Genomic DNA, 22434 nt, shown 5'->3' on the forward strand with positions numbered 1-22434 from the left:
GTGGGCTGTCTCAAAGAGAATACCCAAATGTGACGTTATAAAATGTCAAATTTGGGATGCTTAAAAATGTATTAAGACATTTTTTCTGCGCAAATGTCTGTTTTTGTCCTGATTTTTTTTAGGACTTTTAAGCCCTTTTTAGACATCATATGTATCTATTTTAAAAATGCTCCCACCAAGAATAACACTGGAATGAAACCTTTGTATATTTATTTATTTATTTATTTTGTGGTGTTTTGTACTTCAGGGCCACTGTAGCTATTGGTTGTTTGATGTCATAACTAACCTTGTGTATGTTTGAGGTGGAATAGTTTTTTATCAGGACTCTTCCAGGTGTTTTTATATTAGTTTCTTTGCTTCAAATGACTTTCCCTGTTCCGCCCAAAATTAAGTTAATTTCCAGCATTTTCATTTTTGAAGAAACGACGTATAATTCTCCATCTTCCTAATTCATCTCAATTAGGCTTGAAGTTCACAGAAAGGAAGGGCTGTCTGCTTAAGGAACTGTGCTTTGTCAATAAAGTTGAGGTTTGAATCAGAGAGCTACCGTAAAGCAGCCGTTTGTTTGTCGTGAAGCTACTGGTCACCATAACGACAACAAACATGGCAGCGATGGCAGCGGGAGACGAGCATGCTGCCTCTGAGGTCTTGAGAGGACTCGCTAGACATCTAAACTGTCTAAATGAAGACAACAAAGCGACAAGAAAGAGGGCTCTGGAAACAATCAAGAGGGAGACTGTTGATAAAGGACTTTCCAGTAGCGTCTTACAGGAGGTTTTCTCTGCTCTCCTTAAGCCTCTCCTCAAATGTCTGTCAGACCCGATGGAAAGATGCAGAGAAACCGCAATAACTACGATAAGTGAGTTTATTCGCTGTGTACCCAAACCCGAGGAGTCACTGCCTTATTTAATACCCTGTCTGGCTCAGAGGCTCGGAGAGAAAGACATCCAGGAGCCCGCCGAGGAGCTCCGTCTGTCGGCCATGGAGATGCTGACTCTGACGTTGGAGGTGTGCGGGAAGCATTTAGCGCCATATCTGAACGAAATGATCAACATTCTGCAGAGAACCATCGTAGACCCATTCCCTGATGTTAAAAAGGAGAGCTGCAAATGTGCAGTGAGCCTCGCAAAGTCTGTGCCAGGTTAGTGAACAGTTTTTGTGGCTATTGTTGTGGATAAGGTCTGTTGCTATGGTATCCAGGCACCCAGACATGATGCTGCACAGAGCCTGCACCTAGATGATAACCTTATAAGTTTTTTTAGTCTTATACCCTAGGGTTATTCAACATTTCCTTAAAAATAATAAAACATAATTAAAGACTCATCTAAAAGTTTTAAAAAAAGGTGTAACTCTGGGTTGACTTTAATTTTTCATATGTTGGCAAACGAAACAATTTCAGAAAAATATGTACAGCACAATGATCAAACTGAGAAATGTCATATTTTGTTGACTAAAATCCAACATTTTACCCAAACCAGTTTTCAATATTGATATTATGCTGACATGAAACTGAACTGCATGTCTTCTTGATCTTCAGAGCACTTTCACCTCCAGGCTGAGAGTCTGATCAAACCTCTCATGCAGACGATTTCCCATCAGCACTCCAGGGTACGAGTGTCTGCCATTGAGGCCACTGGGGCAGTCATTCAGCATAGCACTGGAAAAAACGTGGATGATGTGCTCTCTCATTTTGCGCAGAGACTATTTGATGACTCGCCACAGGTTCACTTTTAACCACCTTAACAATTTGTGTCATTGTATGTATTATTGTTTGAGTGGCTTAAAACATGTTCACTTCCTGATTAAGAAGGTATTTTTGTAATTTTATATTTCCCTGTGGTGTGCTCCAGGTGAGAAAAGCAGTCACTGTAGTTGTTGGAGACTGGCTGCTTCACATGAGAGACAGATATTCATATTTCCACAAACTCATCCCGCTCCTGCTGAGCAACACCACAGATGAAATCCCAGAAATAAGGTAAAACTAAATTCTGTCTCCTTCTTCTCTTTGCCTTATCCTCCTGACTACCAGAAGTTAAAATCTGTCCTCTGTGGAGGACATTTGTAAACCTAAATATCTTCCACTTACTTCACACTGCTGAATAAACTCCTCATGCCATCTACAGAGGACATTTAGGGCTTTTCAATGATACCAAATGTGAAGGGGTGGGGCTTTGGTACCTTTCTCTTTTTCATTAAGGAAAATGGCATCCATCAGTGGAAGTGCAATTTATGGGAAGAGGAAAAGTAAGTTAGTTTTTAATAAGCAAATTTTCGCTTGAAACTTTGGTGGTATATTTTATATGAGACTCTTAACAACACATTTGAACATTGTCTGAATAATTTTTACTGTATTTTAGCATTGTAATATACTAGTAATATACATAATATCTGAAATATAAAAACTTTTTTTTCCAAAAAAAAATGTGTTCAGTATTCTAATAACCTCACAAAGATTGGGAAATCTTAAAATCTTTGTGATTGGACAATAGTTTTTTTCCTGGTAGTCAGGAGGTTATAACACAATGTGATCCCTCTTAGTCATTGTTTATTTCTCTTCACTGGCGTCTCAACTCTCTTCCTGCAGACTTCTAGCAGCTGATCTATGGAAGCAGGTTGGCACCCAGTGGGAAAAGGAGAATGAAGAGGACATCAAGGACAAAATGGACTTTCTCCTCACGCCACCTCCCTTCTACCCATCAGGAGGTTTGTTACAGTAGCAGGATTTATTCTCCTGATGTTTTTGTGCCAGCAGTCACATGATTTGTTGAGTTTTTTGTTTGCTGTGTGGGTTTCTGACATCAGTGCTCTCAAGAGACAGGGTCTTAACAGCTCTGTCATCCAAAACAACCTCCAGATCTATCCCTAACATCCAAACACATACTGTTACTTTTTGCCAGGCTTATACGAGAAATTACCAACTCTGATAAACTTAAAACCTGCTCTTAACCCATGTGACTGCATTCTTGTTGATTTAACCTGGGAGTGGTGGACGGGATGTCGTCATCTAATTTCTTATGGACATTTTTGCACTTTCTATACTCTTTCTTACTTTTGTTTTCTTAAATGCTGCGGTGACTCCTGAATTTCCCCTCGGGGATAAATAAAGTATTTTCTATTCTATTCTATTCTATCCTTATATAAGTCCCTTTTACAGCATTTAAAGTGAAATTTTGAAGCAGTGTGGCTTAAAAGCATAAATATCCTACTAGCATATATCATTACTGTCAGTTCAGACTTTCTGACATTCTACTCAGTTTTTTCATTGTCTTATTTTATCAAGGGATTATTTCAGGTAACATCTTGAGGTATGATGAAAGTTTCCAGTCGTCTTGGCTTGTCTCATCCCTCTCAATGTACAACAAAAGCTTTTACTTTCTAGTCAAATGCAAATGTAAATTCTCAATGTTACCTTTTCAACTTTCTGACATTAAATCATCTGTATTTATTACAGCTCACGCTAAGTGTAAATAATGTCTTAGACAGCTTGGTTTTTGGGCAGGCACTGGCTTGGAAAGATAAGTGTCTGCCTGGGGCCTGGGAAGGAGTGTGAACCTGAACGTGGTCACCATGGTTTGCCTAAAGAGCAGGGCGGAGTGAGTGTGTAAGAGGGAGAGTTCCTTAGCTTTATATCTTGCTGCTTTACATGCTGAACAGTTACCTTTTTGAAAATGTGGAGGAATACTAACCCTGGAAAGGAAATGAAAGGAAAGGAAAAGTCTCTCTCTATCTTCTTCTTCCTTGCTGTTGTAAATCTGCCGGGCCTCCCAGTGTGAAGAGGTCACTGTCAGACAGTGAAAGACAACCAGAAGGAGGCTTGTTTTGTCTTGTTCTGGTGTGTTTCCCTGATTTATCTCTGCAGCCTTTAAGTCCTCTCTTCCTCCCTCATTAGTGTGCCTATAGAAGGAGGGGAACAAGGTGGAGCAGAGAGAGAGAAAGGGATGCTCGATTTCAAATGCAACGGGCTATTTCAGCAAATGTCACACCTGCTCCAACACGTCTATTTTATGAATATATTACTCATAAAAGGTTATAGTGAAGATATGATGAGTCACAGACACTTAGAAACATTAGAATCAGTGATTTTTATTGTTTTTAAATACCTTTTTTAGCATTCAAACAGTTGATTACCTAACTCTGTTTTTGTTCTGCATTTTCTCCCCCAGTGGAGCGTCCTGGGTTGGGCTGCAGAGAACTTGTGATAAGAAACCTGGGTAGGCTGGTGCCAGCTATTGCCCATGATGTGACCGACTGGTTGGTGCCCACACGAGTCAGGACCTCTCAGCTGCTCTCTGTGCTGTTGCTGCACGCTGAAGACCACAGCACTCAACATCTGCAGCCTCTCCTCGCCACCCTCTATGTGGCCTGCACTGACACAGAGAGGGATGTGGCTACCAATGTAAGTCCAGAATGTTGAATAACCTTAATGTAATATCCTTTGCAGCACCAACTCTGCACGTATACATTATATTGTTGTTTGTTGTCTCAGCTGTTAGAAGACAAAATGATCTCAAGACACTTGCATTGAGGTGTTAGTCAGCATTTTTTGAGTCTTGTTCAACTTTACACTGTAAATCTGGATAAATTGAGTTTACTTAAAAAATGCTTGCAAACTGGTTACCTTAAAAAAACTAAGTAATGAAATGAAAGTTAATTTAACTCAACATCTTAAGTAGTTCCGATTATAATGGAAAATCATTTTACTGAATGTCTTTCATCAAATAAACCTGATGCTGATTTGTTAATAATTAAAATATTAAGTAATGTCAAAAAAATGTTGCATATCACTGTAAAACATAATAAGTTGACCTTACTCAAAAGTGAAAGATTTGATATCAATAAATTTTCCTTATGAATTAATTAAATGTAATAATGGAAAATTGAAGCAGATCTGAACAAATAAATTAAATAACATTTACAAATAAAGTACAGCTGGGTCTCATATCCACAGCGTTCCCTCCTCACTCATGGTTACAAACACCGTCACAATAAAAATCAGCTCTAATTTAATAACTTTAGTAACCGTGAGTGAGAAGGAAATGCAGTAGATATGAGACCTTACCGTATATTGAAATATTGTTCTTCAGGGGGCACAGGTTGTCTGTGCCCCACGGCACTGACTGGTGGTCTGTGCTCCATGGCACGGAGTCTAGTGTGCCTAATGGTTAATATATTTATGAATGAAATTTTTGACTGGACTATCATGCTTTTTTGACCAATTTTGAAAATGTTAAAAGTAGAGCATAGGCAGCTGATCAGTGCCACAAGGAGCACAGACAGCTGGTCCATGCAGTGATGCACAGACAAACATTCCGTGTCATGTGGAGCACAGACAACCTGTGCCAGTACTGAACATCTTAAAGTACAGCAGGGTCTCATATCGACTATGTTCCCTCCTCACTCACGGTTACAAAACACAGTCACAGAAACTAATGATTTAAAGTTGTGCTTACTAAAACAGTAACAAAAGTTAAATCTACTCAGAAATCATCAGTTTAACACTGTAACCTTAGACATTTGAGTGAATTGAACTTACTAACACATTTTACGTTTTTATAGCTTAATCCAATGGAGTCATTTGAACTTTGGGGTTTACACTGGATTGAGCAGGGCTCAGGACTTGGGATGGACCTGTTATCAACATTGTGTCCATATTTCATGTGGATCCCTGCAGGTCTCATGAGGACTTCTTGTTCACTCGGCCTCTGTGTCTCTCTTTACTCTGTACCTTCATGTAGTGTCGGGCAGCTGCAAAGCTCTTGGGGACCTTCGTCCCCCCTGATGTCTTCCTCAAGCTGCTGCTGGATCATGTGACATCCCCCTCCTCTTCCTCTCACCCCTGGGCCCATCTCACGGTGCTGGCTGCCGTGCTTGGAGGCTGCCCCAGACCTCTCCTTAAGCCACATCTCGAACAAATTGCCAACACACTGGCCCTGCCAGACGTCTGCCAGGAATATCAACAGGTCAGTAGAAAGAGGCTTGGTGTAGTTTTTAGTTCACCATATTTTTACCTAACCCCACCCCACTCACGCATAGTATTCTTCCACAACAGTTTGCTCGATTGTTTGCTCAATTGGGTAACAACACGCCTGGAGTTAACTATGGAAAGCGAAAAATTCAAACATGAAAGACAGACATGTTTTGATGACATCTCTGCCAAGTTTTTTCTGCCCCGTCTGCCATGTCTTGATTTTCCTTCCTGATCTGTGTGCACCAGCTGTTATTCTTTCCCAGTCTTGTTAGGTGATCTTGGCAGTGTCACAGTAGGTCATTTTCTGCTCTCCCTGTGTAGAATTCACACTCTTATTTTTGGCAGTGACAGTCAAACTGCATATTTCTTGCTCAATTTGTCTCTTATGTGGATAGGCTGTGTGATAAGACTTCTCTTAACAAGATCTCTAGCTGAAGACTCCTTTTCAGTGAAACTTCTGTTTGCAGTGAGTTCATTGGGTTTACTGTTAAGTAATTCTCCAAAATAAGGATTCTGCTCAAGAAAAGCTGAGGCCACACAGGATTTTCCAACTCTTTCTTGAATTGTCTTTATTTTTGTTGCAGAGTAAGTATGATATAATAGTGGCTTTTGTTTTTCTCTGCAAATAATTTTCTCCTTGTGGAAAAAAACATCAGGTCCACAGCAGACGCTACTTTCCGCCCCCTTTCCTCTTTCACCAAAATATCTTTCCCTTTCAGAATCAAAATAACAGTTGTCTGGCGGAGTTATTTTCTGATCTTGGCGCATTACTGACTCACCTATACCCATGACACCACCCCTTCCCAGTGAGGCCTGGAAGAATTTCCTCCCTGGTACAAAAATAACAATAATCCACTGATTTCACGTGACCCCTACGTGGCTTCTCTGACCTCTCATAGCAGACAAGGCAGGGCACAGTCTTTGTTTTTTTTATAGCCGTGTGTAAGGTCCCAGCACAGGCTGTGGCTCAGCCACACCACTAAAAGAATCCCTGAAGTTTCAAAGCCTGCCTGGTCAAGGCCGGTGATAAATGGAGAGGAAAGCTGACCCCTTTCTGTCCTCCCTTGTTGCGATCCGGCAGGGTCAACCAGAGAGAGAACTAACAGGACGAGGCCGTCAGCATTGTCACACAGATGGAGGCAGACCTCTGCTTCCTCTCTGTCCGTTTCTTCATCTATCTCTCTCTGCCATTCTCCCGGTCTCTTTTTTCTGAGGTCAAAGTTTAGAGCTCACCCAGACAAAGCACCTGCAACACTCTTCAACAACAGGCCGGGTTCATTAGAAGGAGCAGGGCTAAATCACCACGTGGCTGTAAATAACACGGGGAGCACCTGCATCCCTGTTTGTCTCTGTTCTGAAATACTGACTCAGTGCGCACACTTACTACACTCCCCCAGTCTCAAATGTAGCGTTTTCTCTCAGATCCTTCATATGGGGCTGATTTACCAGTGTTTGGTAATGGTTTAATAATCTGCAGATGCACAAACACCAAAGACATAGATGTAGCTGACCTTTTGTTTTATTATATTTGACTGTTTTTAAATGAGGTACTTTCAGAACTCCAAACATCCAACTTAAGAGAGTTATGTGCCACTTGAACCAAAGGCAGAAAGAGTAAAAAGTTAAGTTTGACTTGGACATAAAGAAGCCCGTCCAGAAATTAAACATAAATAATCATCAAAGTGAACAGAGGCAAGGGGAACTGCAGGCTCGGTGGGGAGTTTGGGCTGCATGCTGAAGATTTGGAAACTGATATATGATACTTCAGCACAACTTAGCCTCCCTAACTCTTTCAAGTCCCTGTTTTCTTTTCTTTATTTTGGGGGGAAAAACAGCTTACAAAAATAAACGGCAGATGCGCAGTGAACAGTAAAAATATTGGACTTAAATTGGAAATGATGTCAAGAGTTTGCGGGAAAATGAAAAGCAAGCTGGTGGTCAGAGAAGCCGCCGTATCCTGAGGTACCTCGCAGAGTTTATATGAGGTGTTTGCTTATGAATCATAAAAGGGTCTCTTTTTAAAGGGATATTCCACAGAGGATGAGCAAATCCCAGCACACTTTACACAGCTGTGTGTCGCTGTGTTATGGCTTACCATGGTGACAGGCTCGTCAGATTATCTGCAGGGCTGGATCACTCTGGAGAAGTCAGGAACAAGAGAGAGGAAGAAAGGCTTAACTGTAAATTATCATGCATATCTATCTCACTCAATAACCAGGACTGTGCTGTCTTGGTGAAATACTTCAACAGGAGGGGAGCAGGGAGAAAAGAAAGCTCTGTGTCTTCTCATGTTGTCTCCTCGTGTCACAACCACCGATATTTTGCTGAATACAAAAACACGCTGCCATACATCAGCCTTTCTCTTGCGTGCCTGCCCTTTGTCATGAGTGACAGCAGCACACTGCTCGCTGCTTTCCTGATCGACACATGAAGAGAGGGGAAGAAAGGCAGGAGAGCGAACAGTACCTGGCTGCAGCGCGTCGGCATACCCAGCACCTTCTATGTTTGTTTTCCCGCTGCCTTGGCAACATCAGTAGCTGTGGGGGTGGTGGGCTCCCCACTGGATAGGAATTCATCGCCTGGTACGGCTCCTTAAAGAGAAGTGTGTGTGTGTGTGTTTGTAATTGATGTATCCAGTGGTGGACAGATGCACACACTCCGTAACAAGGCCCCCTGAGCGTGCCCAGGCCAATGAAACCAGGTGTATCTCGCCTGGTTCCAGGTGTCCACATAGTGATTACACTGCACCACTTTTTCCGCTCTCCCTCTTTCTTTCTCTTGGCCAGCCCTAATGGTTGTTTTCTAAGAATGTATAACACTAGTCTGTGTATGTGTACACTAATGTGTGTGTCTGCCACTGTTTGTCACGTTATTTCCATTTCTCCCTGCTTACTGCTGGTTTTATGAGCCTGTGAATGACTAGGTCCTGAGCTGGGATTTCCCTTATCAATGACTGCAGGAAAATATTCAAACAAGTGAACATGTCACAGTGTGGGAGTCTTAACGTAGAAGCTTGTTTTGACCAGAGCCTCATTGCTGCCCTCACCAATTCAACCCCAACTTTCTCCCAACAAGCCCTGGGTTCTGTAACATTTGTATCTTTACTCGACTTAACGTTTTTTTGTATGTTTTTGTGATCAAATATTATATATGTTCTCAGAGTGAGGTTTAGATCACCTATCAACACAAATCAAAAAGACATATTTCTTCACTCCCCACACACCCTACCCCACCCAGCACATTTATTTGACAATTAAGTCTATGGCTGTTTCCCAAAGCCCAGGTAGCCTTGCCTTGCCTTGATAGGCAGTGCCTACGAAACCACTTCCTTTCAATCCAAGGCAAGTGTCCTGCGTCTGCTCAAAAGGAGACGCTAATGGAACAGCCTACAAAGGCATATTTTTTACCATCAGATTCCTGTCACAAATGTTTATGTAATTGGAGTTACATTGTCTCACATAACGTGTTGCACTGTGGACAGTGCTTGGAAAGTTTATACAAACGTGGGAGTAGACCGTATGCTCAAGCTGCTACAAATATTGTCATGGCTTGCCACTTTTGTACGCTTTTTGCTTTTTAATTGTCACATCATTGACACTCTGAAGGTGCAGCTTCTCAGTAATTATAGTTACGTGGGTGACACACAAAAGAATTAAGTGTTGGACATGGTGTAAGTTGTTATTTTCAGAGGTGTATTTTGTTACTTATATTTGAATTGGAATTTACCGTGCACCTCCACTGGAGTGTCTCTCTGGTGTGTCTTTTCCTTCCATTTTATTCCTTTTTTGTAGATTCGCGTGTTGCATGTTGGGTATTTATAGCCATTGCAAGGCAGCGAAGGATAAACCTGTGTGTCCTTGGTCAATTAGCCACATGCTAACCAAACGGAGGACATGAACATTGGAACAGCACTTAGGCAGCATCTGATGATGTGGATGCCTGCCCACGCCCACCCCACACCCACATCAGACCAAGGCATGGCAAGGTACCGGGGCTTTGGGAAATAGCCTATTTTATGCTTTTCGCGCGAATGTGACACGCGGATATGAGACGCAAGAGATCCAAGGGAGAGAACGTGAGGCTTTTTTGCTTTTCAGCACCCCCTGCAGCGTCAGTTGGTGTCCATTCCCAAACTGCAGAGGGCGGTGTATCATTAACGTACGTCTACCAGAGTACTAAACAAGACTCGAAGAAGTTTGCCTTTGTTTGTAACATGACATATCTGTCCTGAAGATTTTTCCAGAATCTATTACTGATTTCTCTTCTCTGCCAAGAGTGGCCCCAGTTTCACGCCATAAATTATTTACCACCCCCGGTGATCTCTGTGGGAAGAGTCATACAGATCCTGTATTTCTGCACTTCGACCACCAGGAGATCAGGTTCTTCCACCATCTTGTCAGTGCGTCTCAATCCGGCAGTTTAGAATTTTTGAGTGTGTGCGGCCCACGCATTGGGGCGTAGGTGCGGAAATGACGTCATTTGGCCGCACAAAGCCGCACGGACCCCGCGGACGCGTCAAGCACATCAGCCTTTAGACCAGCGATCTCAAACTCGTTCCATGGAGGGCCAAGAGGCTGCAGGTTTTCTTTCCAACCAAAAACTCCATACTCCAGGATGGAACAAGTTGGGTCCTATCACAAGGTTTAGGGCAGAAATTACCCCTACAGCAGTGTTTTTGTGCAGCAGAAGCCCAGGGCGCACGCACCAAACACCCCCTCCCTGCTCCTCTGCCAGTTTCCTCTGCACTCAGACGGGGCCATATTTTACTTGACCAAAAACACCGCTAAATAAGGCTCCAGTTCTCATTGTGTCGTAAAACAGCCTCCGCTGCAGAGCCACAGCTGGCTACGAGGCACTCGCCACTTAGTGTATCAGTCCGCGCGCGGCGTGCCAGATATAAACAAACGCAGGTAGTCTGCCAGGACTAAGAGACACAATGAGAACTAGAGCCTTATTTAGCGGTGTTTTTGTGTGAAAGTAACGCGCTAAAAATTCTCAAAATAAAGTGTGAATGCAGACCGATATCAGATTTTTTCGGTGGGAGTCCGTTTATTTGTGTTTTTGGTCAAGTAAAATATGGCCCCGTCTGAGTGCAGAGGAAACTGGCAGAGGAGCAGGGAGGGGGTGTTTGATGCGAGCGCTCTGGGCTTCTGCTGCACAAAAACACTGCTGTAGGGCTAATTTCTGTCCTAAACCTTGTGATAGGACCCAACTTGTTCCATCCCGGAATATCACTTTAAGCAGAGAGCAGGGAGTAATCAGTGAAATCAGCTGGTGGAGTTTTTGGTTGGAAAGACTCAAATGTACATGAGACAAAAAAGCAGAAAAAAAGACTATACCCAATTTCTAGATAAGGAACAATAGTAATAAATGGATTGAGTAGAAAAAAAATTAAAGAAAGGTGAATAAAAAAACGAAATCTGGTAATTAATGCATACAAATATCACCGTAATATGTGCAGAGCAGAGAGAATATGTGAGGTGTCTATAAGTCATCTCTGGCACAGTTGAATCAAGCAATTGAGCATTCCAAAGAGATCATGTCCAACATTGAGAAAGTCCAGTGCTTTTTCTCAATCTCATGTGGAGCTTTCCACCTCATTACCAACAGCCTTTTAGCAGCGGTCAAACCTTAAAAAAATCTGTCTTTTCTGAGGTTTTGTTGAGACTCAATGCAGAATCATCATTCAGTAGCAACAGTTTGGCAGAGAAGGGGACATCAATTCCTCTTATATTGGATAAAACTTCTGACACAGTGTACCAGAAATGCTTTACCTCTGGACAGTCCCACATAACATGTACATAGGTTACCATTTCATGAACTTCAAATGAATCATTTGATAATCGTTATTTCTCAACTAAACATTTGTTCTCTTCAGGATTGATCTGAAGCTGTGCTGCTGTTGAAATTGATGAGAAAGTCAATACACCCCCTACTGACAGAGCTCTGGTAATTACCAGTCAAGCTCAGTGAACGTGTGTCTGGCTTACTCGTGTATTTTTGTAGCAGTGGAGTACATGAGGAGGTTGCTTAAAATATTTCTCCCCATCACCAGGTCGAGGCAAACACCCTGAGGGCACTTCACCCAGCTCTCAACACTCTCAGTACAAAAGCTCACACTCTCTCTGTCTTACACACACTCACGCTTGCACCTTCGTTTCCCCCCCTTCAGTCCCTCCCCCAAAATCCAACACTAATGACAGACTTCAAAACAACAGGAAAAGAGGTCATGATCTGGGTGATGGCATAGAAATTAGCCTAAGCTGCAGCTCTTTGTCTAAACATGAGCTCACCACAGCGTTTGCTGACAAGTGACAGCAGTCTCATACAGAAGAATGCAGATTAAAGTGCTTTGTTATTGCAGTTCATCAAATTCAAAATGAGAAACTCAGATCCTGCTTTGTTTTTGTTTCATCTTGAGGTGAGAAGAAATTAATTGAGTAAAAAAAAAGTCATTCTTCTGTTTGTGGAGGTGTAATTTCTGCCAAATGCACCTCACAGGACCCCCATCTGCTATAAACCAGACATCTCACAATTCTCCTCCTTCTTCCAGGTTATGTACTTGGAGCAGTTGTTGGCGAGTGTGGATGTGCTTCTGCGTCAGTGTGAGTCAGACTGTGGCTCAGTCAGTCTGCAGCTGCTGCAGGTGCTGGTCACTGTCCAGAGCCTCTCCGCTGAGCCACATCTCAGCGAAAAGGTGAGAAAACACTTCTGCTCAGTGAAATGGAAATGGATTTTTAGACCCATCTTCTCCACCACTCTGCTCTCACTCTGTTACTGAGTTTTACACCCGAGTAAATTATGCAATTCAGTTGCTGTGTGGCACATTCTTGCAATTTCTCCCTTTCAATTTGTACTTTTCCATCTTTTTTTTATCATAATTGTGGGCAAGTTTTATGAAGCAAGAAAGCTATTTGAAGAATGTGAGCTTTGGTATGAGTTCAAAGTGGGCATGGCCAACAGTATAATTACCCACTCATCCAGGGAAGCTGAAATTGCACCTTTGGAGTTGAACTTGAAACCCAGACCTAAGAGAAAGGAGGTAAGAGGAAGATGGAGCAAAGGGACAGATAGAAAAGAAGTAACAAACACATTTACAAGGATGAGTCGTGTTCCCTAACAGGTGTGTGTCATTGGCTCAGTCCCCATTTGTGGCTCCATAACGCCTCCTTCTGGCCGCTACAGCTGAATGGTTTGCGAGCAACAAGCTTTTATGTTGTGGTCAACCTCAAAATGCACCAGAAACAGCGACAAGTTGAGCCATCAGCATCTGAGGCAAGAGTGTCGCCTCACTGCTTGTCGCCGTAGGAGGTTAATGACAGGGAAAGGAGCGGGAAGTCATTGGCACCAGTTCTTACTAGACACCACACAGGCCACCAGTGTTTGTGTGTTAGTTTATGTGTGTCTGCATTGGTCCATAAGTCCAGACCGAGAGCGGAGTTAGAGGAGAGATGAGAGGAATGGATTAAGAAATAAAGAGGGAGGGTGAGAATGGCCTTGGGCATTCCAGGACCCAGAGGAAAAGCAATACTTCCCAGAAAAGGGGCACGGCTTTCCCATCAGTGGACAGCTCAGAGTTGTCTAGCTCTCTTCTGAAGGGGCCGATCTGTGACTCAGACATTGTCTCTGTCCCTGTGTGTCCCTGAGGGACTATGAAGGGAGCTATGAAGGGCCCTTAAGGTCAGTTCCCCTGCCCCAAAGAGTCCGCTAATTATTTACTCTCCTATCTCTCATTCTTGCCCTTTCCTCCTGCTCAGCTTTATTGCTTTGTGTGTGTGTGGGTGTGTGTATGTGTGTGTGTCCCTTCACATGTGTTTGTATGTAAGGAGTCCTCTCAGTTCCTGTCTTTGTGACATCCTGTGTATCTGTCACAGTTTTTGTTTCTAAGGGGTTTTATGTGTAAGACCTTGTAATGTCTGCTCTGTTGTTCTTCCCATTTGAAGTGAATTTTCTTGATACAAAAAGTAGCTTTACAGGTTTTCTGTGTCAACATTTAATTGAGTTTATACTGTAAGTGAATAAAATGTAATTGGTCCCTGAGTTTGGATATTTCTGGGCATAATTAAACAGAAACGGGTAAAAGATGCACACACTGTGACGTTGATGTACTGTGTTGTAATATATTAATAATTCAAGTAGGCCATCTAGTGGCTCAAAGTGGTTATAGCAATGGTTTAAGTTGTTTGGAAGCTTTCCGTAGTGATGAAGTCAGCCATGATCCTTTCAATTGTCTGTTAGCTTTTCACATTTGAAATTCTCAGTAATTTTTACAGAGTTGATGTGATATGTTTCTGTGATGAAAGTTGAAATTCTATTCTGAAGCTGAATTTATACTGATGTATGCTATCTGCTAGCATATCAATGCAGTTTCCCATATACGTTAGCGTCAAGCTTGTGCTATTCAGTTATTTTGGTAAATAAGGTGATTTATACCATTTTGAATGTACTGACTATGAATCTCCTGACAGAGAGTAATGCACATTTCTTTATGAAGTCACTTCTTCAGTAAAACTTCAAGCTGAAAATCCTGAATTGATAAGGGAATCGTTAAGCACAAAGACTACCGATTTGGATGGATTGAAACATTTCTTATCGATTCTCAACAGGAACCAGTTTTCGATTCCCATTCCTACACTTCTAAGCTCACACCTGAGAACCAGCACGTAGTCCTCACCTCCTTCTCCTAACCTTATGGGGAAACATCAGGCCTTGCACCATTTAGCATTGACATGCTATAGACTGCTGACAGCTGATTTCACATGTAAACAATGCAGCTATGGTTACATGTAGGATCTCCAGACAAACACAGGAGCAAAAACAGCAAAAAATATCCCTTAAGACACAGCCAGTTTGGTGTCCACAACCAACACATGAGCCATACAAAGAAATGATCCACTCCAAATGAAGAAGAAACAAAAAATTACAAGAAACAGACAAAGAGGACAGAGCCAGTGCAACAGGCAGCCACAACCAATAGGGTGGCGCCTAGCCACCTCTGTAGTAGTCAGAATTGTCAGAATTACAAATGAAACACAACGATCAAAGTGCTTAGCCCTCGCTCTCAGTCTTTCTCATCACCTCTTCATAAACCCCACCTCCCACGTCGTCTCATTTTTTTAATCAAAATATTACAAACAAAATGTGTTGACATCATTTTCTTCCCCCTCTCCCTCTCCTTCCCAGGCCGTGGAGAGTGTCCACTTGTTGTGTAAGGTACAGGGCCTGGACTCAGTGATGGAGCTCTATAGACAACATATGGGCCAGCTGCTGGACTGGCTGTCTGCCTCAGTCAACGCCTGGTCCAGTTACTCCCCGCAGAGACTTCAACTGCATGTCATAGTCACACAATCAGGTGAGAAGTGAAGGCTCAATGTTTCCACGAGATGTTGCCAAATTATTCTGCAGGTGCAGGGGTTAGCTCATGTAGAGACACAGCTAGGGTCAAAGAAATACAGAGAAAGCACCTGTTAATGCTGAGAGAATCACTTCATCTGTCATCGTCCTGAACATGCACGTTAGATCCATTTCACCTCGACAAGCTGGTGAAAGTCCACCATCCATGTGGTGTTTTATTAAAGATCACACTGATTTTGAGCAGTTGTTTTCTCAGCTTGTTCACAGACACGTTGCGGTGCATTTCAAGCAACATAAAGGCAGCAGCTGCTGAAATATGCGAGAAGGGTTGTTAAAATGGCCCCAGTTTTATACCTTCTCCTGATCATAATCCATGTTTTAAAATGAGATTATCATCATCACTGAACAAAGTTTCCTAGTTGTCATGTTTTAAAGGATAACGTAACATAAAAGTGGGGAATATATCAAATATACTTGATGTATCGTAGGTTGCTACATGCAAGTTGTATGAAACTATATCCCACCCATTGAGTACTAATTGTCACGTAAATGTTTTGAGACGTTGGTACGTAATACTCTTCCGAGTTTTACTTCCATCACTCTCTGCTGGTGCTGCTGTCATACTCCCCTGTCCACCCAGATCTCCTTCATTATTCACTGAACACAAGCAATAAACCTTTCTATAGTATGACCAACACAACAAAGGATACTGTCAACATACAAACAATTCTTTCCTCTAGGCCAGGCCTACATGTCATGATGAAATGAGATGAACTGAAGCATGAATTGATACGAATATCATATGCCTTTAATTAACTATTACAGTCACAGTAGAATATTGACTGATTGATTTAACTTCAGGCCTTATAAACCTGTAATAAAATTATCATTAATTCCCTTTGATAAAATCAGAGAGAGGAACAAAGCACTGCAGAACAACAGGCCTGGTATGAACAATAAAATAAAAAAAACAAATGTGAATCCTCTCGTCTATGGATCTCATACAAAATAAAGTGCAGAAAGGGTTAGAGTTAGGGTTATCAGTAACAAAACACAAACTAAAGACAATGCAGATTAAAATTCTGTTTTTTATTTTTATTTTTGATTGCAGCCTTTGCCATTTGAAAATTGCATTTAATTACATTGCGATGTTGGTTTAAATTCAGTTAATTGTTCAGCCTCACCCAAAGCCCAGGTACCAGTACCGGTATCGGTATCAAAACCAGAAAAGTTGGAATCGGTGCAGCCCTACTTAAAAATATTGAGACATTGGTTTTAGGCCATATCATGCAGCCCTAGCGCTACATAACGACAAATAAATACATTACCTCGTCTCTTTGCATTCAGCAAAATGTTTATCAAGCAAATGCACACCTTGGAAATAGTCTGTAACACAATGACTGATGAAACTCATGGGAAATGGTGTCTTTATCCAAAAAAAACATGTGTATTTCTGGCAGAACAGTGTAGGGATCAAGCATTTTTTTTCCTGAAGAAAGTCTACGCTGCCACCATTAAAGGGCTCAAAGAAAAACTGTTCTGTTCAGCTGGCATAAAGATCAAAAGCATCAAACTGACGCAAACAGATGTAATCTAGTATATTAAATAGTTTGTAATCAGTGGAGTGGTCACTTTTTAGTACCTGCTCTAATAAACTGCACAGCATAAAAAGCATAGAAAGAAAAGTTTCACATGTCTGTGCAGCTGAGTCGGTAGTCTTTCAAGGTTCAACCCCAGCTCCCGCCATCACACGCTGAAGTGTCTTTGGGCAAGATTCTTCTCAGGCTGGTCAGGACCTTTTTGCTGTTTCATTAGTTTTTGATGAATGCCAATCAATTCCCCTCAAACGAAAATATGAAGGAGTTTGATTTTTATTCTTTTACCCAGACATGAGAAGGATCATGGTCAAACACGACCACACAGAACAAGACAAGGCTGTCATTAGCACCAGTGGCTGACTGACCTTTACAAATCCCAGTCTCTGCCTCAGTTTGTCAGTCAGCCAGTGTGTCTGAGGCTTGTCTGGAGGGTTTAGTCTGCGCTTGTGTCTTTAATGTGTGTGTGTTTCAGTGGGTTAAAAAGCTGTGACCCTGTCTCTGGTGCTGAGCCTTCACTATACCTCTCTTTATGCCAAATAATCCTCCATCATCAGCACCCCCATGTGCCACTCTTTCATCTCCATCTCTTTCTCCCTCCCTTCCCTCTTTTTCTAATTGGCCGGGCAGCTGGATACCCCTCTAATCCACACACACACACAAACTCTCACACACGCTCCCACGGCTAACTGACCAGTCCATTCTAAGTCCACTTAGTGATCCCCGTGCAGGTCACTACATCAAACGGCGCCACAGCCGCCTGCTCTTGACCTTCCCCTGGATCAAGGCCACTTTGAAGCTCTTTGTGTGTTCGTGGTGTGTGATTTTTGTTTTCACATGTTGAATGCTCCTCTTAGCATCCCCATATTTTCATTCCTATAAGCTTGGTTCGCAGAAGCAGGGAGAACAGAAAGCATGTTGCTGCTTTGTTTCGTGTTGTATGATTCAAGGGAAATCTTTGTTCTTCTGAACAATCGCCGGTAGTTCACATGAAAACGAAGAATTGGTCATTTTGCTCGCTCATCATCTCCTGTCACACTTTGTCTGTGTTTGTTTCTGACAGGGGAAGTTATTTCTCTCTCATGTCCTCCTCACTCATTTGTCTTCAGCTGCTGCAAGAAGAGAAAGTAGAGCAGTGAAATTTCCTAATGCCGCCTTCTTATGTTGTTAGTCAGTGTGCATCGACTCAAAGAAATTTCCTCTAACGCCCTTTGATTCACACATTCCCACTGAACAGGTCGCTCGTTTTTGTTTTCCAGTATCTCTTGATGATGTTTTCCATCACCCCTGAGCAGTCTCAGGATTTCCTCTGTCTCCTCTCATGTCTGAGTCCAAGCAGGGCATGGACACTTATCACTTGTTACACACACACACATGCATGCAGATTACTATATAAAGCTCTGTAAACATGCTGTCAGACTTAGTGGGTAGGTGTGTGGGCATGAGTGTAACTGGGAATACTCTGAGAGTGAGTTTCTCATTTTCCTGTAATAGACTGTTTTATAGAACTCTCTCACACACAAAGACTTTTTTATGTGTCACATCCTCAGAGCTATTCGTCACCGTCTCACCTTTTTATGGCTGTGACTGTAGAGGCCTTTTCATGTTTGTTTGACAGCTGGAAAAATGGGACTGAAGAAGTTACTTTAAACTGAGTTTCCACCAAGCAGACCGGTTTGGTTCGTCTCGGTACAGCGCACATTTTGTGGCGTTTCCACCGACTTATCCCGGGACTGATCCCGAAATAACCAAGACGAGCCGTCCCACTTTTTGGGACTCTTTCATATGGGTGCCAGACTGAACCAATATGCTCTCGGAAGGTGGAGCTACAACACAGCAGACCGTTGATTGGTCAAAAGAATCGTCACTTACTCCGTGACAGCGGCTGCATTTCTCCTGGCGGCACACAGACTTCTCTGAAATGAAGCTTGATTTCACTTTGTATCAAAGAGCTACATGCCAATCAAAGAGAGGACGAAATGCTGCATGTCTTCTATCCATGCTCTTTGTTTACTGTGTCGTGTTTTTCTTCTTCGTTTGATTAATTAGTGGGGTAAACTGCGTCGCTCTGCTACAGCATCATGCTATTGCTTAAAAGCTGTAGCTTTCAGAATCCGGCTTACAAGCCACCTACCATGAGAGGGCACAGTTTTGCTGTGAAAACGCAAACTGGATCAGGCTTAACTGTATCAAACCGTACTAAACCGTATTGAACCAAACTGGACTGCTTGGTGGAAACGCGGCTCTAGGTACACCTTGCTAGTACTGGGTTTGACCCCCTGTTGCCTTTAGAACTGCCTTAATCCTTGGTGGCATAGATTCAACAAGGTACAGGAAACATTCCTCAGAGAGTTTGCTCCATATTGACATGATAGCATCACACAGTTGCAGCAGATTTGTCGGCTGAACATCCATGATGAGAATCTCCCGTTCCACCACATCCCAAAGGTGCTCTATTGGATTGAGATCTGGGGACTGTGGAGGACATTTGAGTACAGGGAACTCATTGTCATGTTGAAGAAAGCAGTCTGAGATGATTCCAGCTTTATGACATGGAGCGTTATCCTGCTGGAAGTAGCCATCAGAAGATCGGTACACTGTCCTCATAAAGGGATGGACATGGTCAGCAACAATACTCAGGTAGGCTGTGGACTTTAAACCATGCTCAGTTGGTACTAAGGGGCCCAAAGTGAGCCAAGAAAATATCCCCCACACCATTACACCAGCAGCAGCAGCCTGAACCGTTGATACAAGGCAGGATGGATCCATGCTTTCATGTTGTTGACGCCAAATTCTGACCCTACCATCTGAATGTGGAGCAGAAATCCAGACTCATCAGATCAGGCAACGTTTTTCCAATCTTCTATTGTCCAGTTTTGGTGTTGCTGTGTGAATTGTAGCCTCAGTTTCCTGTTCTTAGCTGACAGGAGGGTCACCCGGTGTGGTCTTCTGCTGCTGTAGTCCATCTGCCTCAAGGTTGGACGTGTTGTGTGTTCAGAGATGCTCTTCTGCAGACCTCGGTTGTAACCAGTGGTTATTTGAGTTACTGTTGCCTTTCTATCAGCTCCAACCAGTCTGTCCATTCTCCTCTGACCTCTGGCATCAACAAGGCATTTTGGCCCACAGAACTGCCGCTAACTGGATATTTTCTCTTTCTGGGACCATTCTCTGTAAACCCTAGAGATGGCTGTGGGTTAAAATCCCAGTCTCTGAAATACTCAGACCAGCCTGTCTGGCAACAACAACCATGCCCGTTCAAAGTCCTTTAAATCACCTTTCTTCTCCATTCTGATGCTCAGTTTGAACTGCAGCAGATAGTCTTGACCATGTCTACATGCCTAAACGCATTGAGTTGCTGCCATGTGATTGGCTGATTAGAAATTTGCATTAAAGAGCAGTTGGACAGGTGTACCTAATAAAGTGGCTGGGGAGTGTGTATTGGAATAGGTTTAATTTTGTGTTAAGACAGATATGATGGTTATAGAATTTTAGGGACACATTTTTCTCCAGGTCGAAGCACTGCTAGGGTAACAAGGATCTGTTTTATGTCTCAGTAGAAGAGGCAGCGGCTTAGAAGTTAAGACAAAGGCCTTGTTTAATGCACCGATGCTCTTTAAAATCCTCAAAGTAACGCTGTAAATGTATGTTTTTGTCACAGGTCCAGTGATCGGGGAGTTTCTGAGCCAGCTGATGCCTCTGCTTCACAGCTGCCTCCAACCAAACAGAGACACAGAGATGAGGATGAGCGTCTTCACGATGCTCGCTAAGCTGCTGCTGGATGCAGCCAACACACTGGATTCCCAGGGGTGAGTGGGAAACATACACGCTCTTCTCAAACCCACACCCCAGTCACACAAAATCACTTAACTTATGAAACAAGTGTTTTTGTTGAAGTCACTGGGATAATCAAGCCTGAGCTTTTCATGTCTGTTGGCAAGAGCGCATTTAAAGATGCTTTGAGGAGGATCTGTTTAGACTGCATCACCACCTTCTGGTCCAGAGCCTCGCAGACACTGTCGTAAAAATATGGCTTTTAATAACGTGTTTGTTTTGGAACAAATTTTACAACATTTTTCTCGAATACAACGCAAAGACGTAAGGTATTTATCAGTACAGTTCGGTAGCCCTGTTGTCTGGAACATGACAACAAGCAAACAACCGTTTGTACTGTAGTTAAGTAGCTGTCCATACGTAGCGCTACTGACAGCCCTGTGCTGTGGAACGTGTCTATAACGTGTAACGTTAGCAAATCCTGGTTATGTCCTGCCAGTCATCTATCAATCAGAGCTAACGTAACCTCACTCTTCATTTTATTGATAGACTCTTAAGTCTGAACAGACCACTGCAGAATAACTGCATTTGTGATAAATGAGGACTTGGCTTTTATACTAACCAGGACCGTGAAATAGGAAGTAACAACACTAACAGACCCTCAAACAAGCTACTGAAGTTAGAGTAAAAACACATCAGACTGTAGTCTGGGGCTACAAGTTTTGGCCCCTTGTAGCTTTAAAAGAATTATTGAAGTAAAGAATTTTCTATTTTTCTTACAAAGGGCATTAATGATTGAAGGCATGTCAATAAATAAAATTATGATGTATTTATTATGATTTAACATCTCATTGAAGTGAATATACATCACATCTGTGAATAAAGCCTGCCATCGCTCTACTTCACCTCCTACAACATCAACAGCCCACCAACTTTCTATCCACCTGTGACTAGCCTAAAGTTTCACACCCCTAGTAAAATCACTAAATCTACAAAAAAAATTGGTAGAAAATACAGATTTTAATTCTGGGTAGATGAGTTTATTCAACTGCCAACATGCTGGTTCAACATGGTTGATATGTGGCAAGAAATTAGAAAAACAAAGAATGAAAAGGTGAGCTATATTATCACTTTATGTTATTGAATTCAAGTCTTTTGCATTTTGAAATTTTGGCAAATTTATAGAATTGATTCATTCTCTGGCAAAGTTTTGAATTTCAAAAGTTGTTTGACCTTTTTCCAAATTTTTGAAATTCAAAACAAAGGAATAATTTTTGAAATTTTAAAATTTGTGCAATTTTAGCAGAGTTTTTACATTTCAAAACATTTTGCATTTTTGAAATTTTAGCATATAATTGAAATTTCAAAAATGTTTGCATTTCAGTTTTGATTTTTAATATTCACACTATTTATTTTTTTTAAACATTTTTTTTATTTATTTATGAAAAATAAAAATTAAGACTTTAAATGTACAATTTAAATGTTTTCAAATTAACTTCTCTTTTCAATAATTGTTCACTAGATTTTAACTATGTATGGAACTTAGTACAGTTTATAGCTTTTATTGTGAAAATAAATTGATTTTTGTGGCTTCAGAATTTCTTCAATCATGGGCTGAGGCAAAAAGGATTTTAATGACAGTAAAGGTTGCAGACCCCTGGTCTGGAGAAACAAATTAAAAAATAATTACTTTGAAAAAATTTACTTTTCCAGAATATTAACCTTATATATATTTCGATTAGTGTT

The 22434-nt window shown here is 41.9% G+C and overlaps 1 protein-coding gene across 1 annotated transcript in view; it reads left to right on the forward strand.

The window, feature by feature from the left end:
- The first annotated feature begins 421 nt into the window (after positions 1–421).
- dnaaf5 (dynein axonemal assembly factor 5) overlaps positions 422–22434 on the forward strand; it is a 42603-nt gene continuing 20590 nt past the window's right edge. The window contains exons 1-9 of the mRNA XM_074696625.1: positions 422–1141; positions 1538–1722; positions 1851–1975; positions 2585–2703; positions 4164–4396; positions 5736–5960; positions 12522–12665; positions 15152–15320; positions 20576–20723. Coding sequence (XP_074552726.1) covers positions 604–1141; positions 1538–1722; positions 1851–1975; positions 2585–2703; positions 4164–4396; positions 5736–5960; positions 12522–12665; positions 15152–15320; positions 20576–20723 — 1886 coding nt within the window. The 5' untranslated portion in view covers positions 422–603. The remainder of the gene's footprint in view (positions 1142–1537; positions 1723–1850; positions 1976–2584; positions 2704–4163; positions 4397–5735; positions 5961–12521; positions 12666–15151; positions 15321–20575; positions 20724–22434) is intronic.

This window comes from Halichoeres trimaculatus, unplaced genomic scaffold, assembly GCF_033239565.1.
Source record: "Halichoeres trimaculatus isolate MK-OKI-2021-1 unplaced genomic scaffold, fHalTri1.1 fHalTri1_scaffold_20, whole genome shotgun sequence".
NCBI classification, from domain to species: Eukaryota; Metazoa; Chordata; class Actinopteri; order Labriformes; family Labridae; genus Halichoeres; species Halichoeres trimaculatus.